The 6,497-nt window shown below is 43.5% G+C and overlaps 1 protein-coding gene across 1 annotated transcript; it reads left to right on the top strand.

Moving 5' to 3' along the window:
• The first annotated feature begins 486 nt into the window (after positions 1-486).
• On the top strand, positions 487-1,458 carry LOC140340021 (olfactory receptor 51G2-like). Its single transcript, XM_072425001.1, has one exon. It carries the CDS (start codon positions 487-489, stop codon positions 1,456-1,458), a length of 972 nt encoding a protein of 323 aa, XP_072281102.1.
• The last annotated feature ends 5,039 nt before the right edge of the window (positions 1,459-6,497 follow it).

Below are 6,497 nucleotides of genomic sequence, written 5' to 3'. Positions count from 1 at the left end.
GGCATATTATATTTTTCATTTTCTGTGTGCCCTGGACTGGATATAGGGTGAGCAGTCATTAGCAGTCATTAACAGGCACCAACCCTTCCAGTCCCCCCAGTGGTGTCCCTCTGTCTCCAGAAATTTGCTTTTTGCTATTGCTTGTTCCGAAGCGTAAGTACCTATATCATGGATGTTCATGGGTGAATTTGGGTGATCCAGCAAATTTGGAATGGATCTGGTCAATGATTTAAAGACCCTAAAGAAGATTAGCAAATGCTTTTTAGGAAATCCAACCCAGGTTTGGTGGATCTCCCAGATTCTTTAATGATAGTCTTCTTCAGGCTAGAGGAGCTTTAATAAATCAGACCCCTGCTGGGAGAATAGTCACCATAACCTATTCCTGCTCTACATCTCTACATCTCATTTTATTGAAGGTCTGCTGAGTGAAATGGTTTTGTGAGATTTTGTGGATTTGTTTCTGTATTTCAGACATCTGTAGAATGAATGGCGGCTCCCGGTAATGTCTCAAAGTTCTTCATCCTGAGTGGGATTCCAGAGCTGGAAGATAATCAGAATTTTTTTGCCTTTCCTCTGTGTCTTCTTTATGTTGTGGCATTTTTGGGTAATTTCACCATACTGGTGATTATTAGAAGAGAAGAGAATTTCCACCAGCCAATGTACATATTACTGGCCATGTTGGCGGTGACTGACATTGGCGTGTCCCTCACCACCATGCCTACAGTCCTCGGCATCTTCTGGTTTAACTATTACCGGATCCACCTGGATTCTTGTCTCATTCAGATGTACTTTCTTCATACATTTGCAGCCATGGAGTCTGGAGTCTTGGTGGCCATGGCAGTAGACAGACTCATTGCCATACGGGACCCTCTAAGGTATTCCTCCATCCTAACCAATCCACTCATTCTTAAGATTGGACTTGTGATTGTTTTGCGGGGTCTCTGTGTGGTTTTCCCCATTCCATTCCTCACCAGACGGTTTCCATTCAACAAAAGTCACCTCTTAACCCATTCATATTGTCTCCACCAAGATGTCATCAGACTGGCAGGAGCAGATACCACAATCAACAGCATCTATGGGCTGGTGGCTGTGCTTATGACCAAGGGGGTAGACTCCACATTTATTGTCATTTCCTATATTCTGATTCTTAAAGCTGTTCTGGACATTAAAGCCAACTCAGCTCGTCTCAAGGCATTCAGCACTTGTGTCTGCCATGTTTGTGCTGTGCTCTTATTCTATATCCCACTTATTGGACTCTCAGTGGTCCATAGGTTTTGGAAGAACACTTCTCACCTCCTCACCATCCTGATGGCTGACGTGTACCTTCTCTTTCCTCCAGTGATCAACCCAGTCATCTACAGCATAAAGACCAAACCCATTCGACAGAAGATTGTTAAAGTCTTCAGTGACCAGAAAATACGAACTCTGGATAGCAAAATTTCTGTGCTGAAAGTATAGCTCACCCCATCTACATTCCCAATATCTCAGTATGATGACTGGGGTTTATGTATGAATTATGTATTATGTATGGTTTATGTATGACTGAGGCTCCATCTGATGGTTCTACTCCTCATACATGACTCCTCATGCTCCTCAAGAACTCTCTATTGTTTGTGGCCTTCAACTTCAGATTGATTTGGACAGAATATGTTTGTGTGAATATTTGTCTTAGGATAGGTACAGGCAGGTGGGGGACAATTGTGCTCAATTTCTGGAAACAGAATGTTTAGGAAATGCTGATAAATAGGTGGAAATTTCTCCTCCTTACTATTAGGTGATTGTGTTTTTCTTTCCACATTGGGTCATCTGCTGTCATTCACACCTTCAACCACCTACTGATGGGGCCTAAACTATTCAAAAGATAAACATATAAATGATTTCCGGTAATTAATTTCATAAAAAACAAGACCTAACCTGTAACTGATGTTTGGCATCATACAGAGTTATTATCATCTTGTATCTATATATCGCCAACAGACTCAGTGCTGAATGTGAGCTGAGATACAAATATTTAATCCAGTAGCCAAACTTCTCCATCGGTGGGATAGGCACCGGTACATGTCCCCCATGACAGTCTCTGTGTCAGCAACTCCACAGGCAGGTTGCACGGAATCACCCGAGGTGTGGAGTCAAAGCAACACCAGGTTTTACCAGGGCACCTTGCAAGAGGTGATTGGCTGATAGCCTGGAGGCCACCAGGTTCTTTGTTGCTGAATTCTAGCAGGTCGCGACCCTCGGGGCCAACCTACCTGAGGAGGAAGGCTGGAGCGGCCTCGGTGTGGAGACAGGTGGCAAATGCAGTCTGGGGGCAAGCAAGGGTCAGGGCAGGCAGCAGACAGACATGATCAGACTCCAGGCACAAATCAGGGCAGGTGGCAGACAGACGTGGCTAGATTCCAGGCACAGGTCAGGTCAGAAATCACAAAGAAACAATACAGGGTATCAAGGTAGCTGATGAAAAGTCACAGCGTCAGCCTCCATTACTGCTGAGACTAAATAGTCTCTGCCCCTTTAAGGAGCTCCTCTTCCTAGGGCTGTGTCAGTGTGAGCATGATTGCCCACAGACATGTGAGACCAGGAAGTGCTGCATGCTAACTCAGTCAGAGACAGGAAGTGCTGCATCCTAACTCAGGCAGAGACAGGAAGTGCTGCATGCTAACTCAGAGACAGGAAGTGCTGCATCCTAACTCAGGCAGAGACAGGAAGTGCTGCATGCTAACTCAGGCAGAGACAGGAAGTGCTGCATGCTAACTCAGGCAGAGACAGGAAGTTCTGCATGTTAACAGGCAGAGATAGAGAATGAGTGCTGCACTTGGCAGCTCGATAAGGCAGACATGCACAGGACACTGCAGGTCAGTTTAGTGGGGAGCACTGCGGGAACTGACAGAGTTGAAAAAATTTGGAGGCTGCCCCCCAGTATCTTTGATACGTGTTTATCGAATGTACATATATTACATGGAGTACAAAATGCATGGAATGTGCAAAGTGGTGAAAATATCGCTCTTTGCAGAAGAAATGATTCTGCTGCAGAACTACAGATGTCTACTAACAATATTAAACCCAGAGTCACCCGGTAACCCCAGGGAATTCTAAGGAGACCAAACAATACAACCTTCCAGGAAACCATCACTCCTCACATTGGATACATTTTATATATTGAGGAAGTTGGTGCTCATTAGTGAATTGATCGTGTCTTCACAGATGGGCCTGGAATAGATGTTGGACCTACATGGCAGGATAGAAGGGGTGACAGGTTAGAGGTCAATATGGGAATGGTACAATGGTAAGTGGTATGTAACCAAATGGTGGACTGATGTGGCTATAAAATCCCATTTGGATGTTCTGTTTAATTTATAATTACGGGGGAGCTCCGGGAAGGGTGGGGTTGGCATTGCTTTGGAACGATGGATCTGAATTCCCTGGCTCATCCACGGACATCTCCCCTGACCTGCAGGTTTTTGTGCTGTTTCACCCCAGTGTCACCCTTGTGACGTTTTCATAATTTGCATTGTATATAGAGCAGGGCGGCCGTCTCACCTGACATGGAAAACCTGAGATCACCAGCCAGGGATATTTTTACATTTTATCTAATCGGCTTCCTGTGTGATATCCAACTTCTGCTTTTCACAGAAATGTGTCACCGATTTGTAATCATTCACCACAATGAGTCACAAAATAGCGCAGTCGCACACTTTTATTATAGTATTATACATTTAAATAGTTCTGACATATACCAAAGCACTGTACAATAACACTGTTTCGTTTAAATCAAGTAGGGAGAAAATTATGGAACCAACCCAAAATATTTCTCTTAGTACTTTGTTGCGATTTCCCTGGCGGACATTTGTACAGCGGATGACAGGTCAGCTTTGCAGGATGGAGCCCATCACTGACCACCAGAAATATACATCAGATTGAGATCTGGTCAGTGTCCTCCTCCTGATAAAGGATCTGTGTATGAATCGAGTGTTTCTATGTTCTCTATCACGAAATAAAATCTGTATCAGCTCAGTGGATAAAATTCTGTTGAGTTGACCCCAGAGATCAGATTACTTGGAAATTGTTCAGATGATTTATAGTAATTATATAATAAATACCACTATTTAGATTTCTGTTGTTTATTTACAATAGGCACCACACTGTGGGAAATGAAGGCTCCAGAGAGCAGAGAATTAATGATGGGAAAATTAACCAGCAGAGATTTCCTTTTCTGTGTATAAATGGCTCCTCTGAGACCCCAACATTCCGTATATAGGATCCACTGCCGAGGTGGCCCCTGGACGGAGCATCCAGACGAAGCACCTAGAGATCCCACATATAAAATCTATGGATGAGCAGACCCCAGGCCTGCCGGAAAGACACCCCCAGGACCCCAATGACCCATCACCAAGCTGATCCCAGACCGGCCTGACAGTTAGGCCAAACAGAGCACTGACACCACTGACAGGTACTGATGATTGGAAAGCTTTTCAGAATGAACTAAATAGCTATTACTACAAATCTATCAGCCATCAGCACATCTAATGTAACTGTACTGAACCCCAAGAATACTGAACCCTAACTGTACTAAACCCCGACCACACCAAACCCCAATAATAGTGAACCCTAATTATACTTAACAGTGTTCAGTATGGATGGGGTTCGGTACAAACATTAAACTTAACCTGCATCTGTGTATGAAGATTCTCTATCACCCTGGTCTTGTACTTGTATTGTTGGGAATAACTAACACTAGATATACCAAGTCCGGTTCAGTATAACTAACAGCTACTACATGGACCTTTAATCATTTTATTGGACTAGGATATGGAAGGGAGAGCGATTGGGATAGGTAGAGAAAAGCGTGGGTCCAGAAGGGTCTTTTCTTGGAGTCAATAGAAAGCCAACACAATTCGGGTGTCATAGGGCCCTTCATCAGGGTTACAAACGACTGGTGCAATACCTCACAATGTGTTGCTGCTCAGATTGGGTTACAAGGAAACCCAACCAAGCAACTCAGTGTTAATGAACCTACAGAATATTCAGAATTTACTGCAGGCTGGGTCAGGCAGATAATTCCTTCATCCTTGTATTAGATGATATTGCCCTGCACTGGTCAGCACTGCAGGGTCTGACAATCTATAATCTATATATATATATATAATCTCTATGTATAATCTAACAATATATAACCCTTCACTATACCGGCTTTTCTTGCTGCTCTCAGGGTGTACAGTTCTAGAAAGGTCTTTTAATTGTTTATTGTGTCACTGTGTGTCATATGAGTTGTGTAGTGACAATAGGAACATTTATTAATTATTTTATTGTTGCTTCCCTGGCTGTCACATAATGATTTCTGTACATTTGAGGTCTCTGAGCCCCAATTCTATTTTCCCAATTCTATTCCAGCTTTCTGTTGAGGTTCTGATATGCTGCATATGAACATTTCCAGTCTGGGCTGCAGTTAGGTAGGAGTACCAGGGTTTATACAAGTGGGTACAGGGTTGATACAAGTGGGTACAGGGTTTATACAAGCGGGTACAGGGTTTATACAAGTGGGTACAGGGTTTATACAAGCTGGTATGTCACTAGGTGTAGGCTCGGTTGCTACATTTCCTGGAATGCAATGTCTGTAATGTCAGTGACTCAGAGCCGCAGTGGTTACAGACTCACCAACCATTCCTCTTCCACCCCCACCATGGGGCAGACCCTCTTTTTGTAGCTGTCAGTTCATCATGTGATTGCAGCCCTCTCATCATATAAGCTTTGCTCCTCAGCCTTTATCCAGGACGGTCTGTCCACCATCCGCTTGGTAATTTCTTCCACTGTCTTTCCAATGGATTGGGAGAAATCCTAATGAGGAACCAATCTCCACCTCCTCCTTAGGTCTCACGTCTTCCCCAGGACTGGCCATGTTTTCCCTGCAGAGGTGAATAACATTCACCAAAGATTTGTGGTATTATCAGTAGGAAGAAGATTGGGACAAGTGGATATTTACATTGTAAGAACACAGATACAGATTACTCCCTATTTATCCTCAGGACAGCAAGAATCCTCAATTATCAGTTGTCCCCAATCACGAGCAAGGACATCAAATTTTTACTTGCACATGGATTAGATGTTTGGATAAGTTAAATATCCCTTAGCCCATTTTCTCTTATATTAGTTGTTCTGATTTCAATGTATTCTGTCAGCATTCATTCAGAAAAGGAAATCTTTAAATGACCACTCAAATTCCCACATAAATGTTGTGCAAAAGTCGAAACAGCCACACAGCGCAGAGACTGATGGGACTGGCTTAGTGTTCTCTATACAGCACTATGGTATATGTCAGAACTACATAATATAATATCTCTAGATGTCTTTTCAGACCCCACATTTTCACACACTGTCCTTCTCTCACTCCTAAGAATGTCCATTATTGTGTGGTTCCTCACTAGTTCCTGATTCCTGGATGAAGGACCCGTTCTATATGACCTTTGTGTCCTGGCTGCACCTGGGAGTATGGACGTCCCCGT

This window comes from Pyxicephalus adspersus, chromosome 1, assembly GCF_032062135.1.
Source record: "Pyxicephalus adspersus chromosome 1, UCB_Pads_2.0, whole genome shotgun sequence".
In the NCBI taxonomy this organism is placed as follows: domain Eukaryota; kingdom Metazoa; phylum Chordata; class Amphibia; order Anura; family Pyxicephalidae; genus Pyxicephalus; species Pyxicephalus adspersus.
The sequence above is the reverse complement of the archived record's forward strand: the minus strand, read 5'-3'. Positions and strand labels throughout refer to the sequence as shown.

What these genes read in the sequence shown, in the direction of transcription:
- LOC140340021 (XM_072425001.1), top strand. Translation starts at nt 487, where the DNA reads ATGGCGGCTCCCGGTAATGTCTCAAAGTTCTTCATCCTGAGTGGGATT.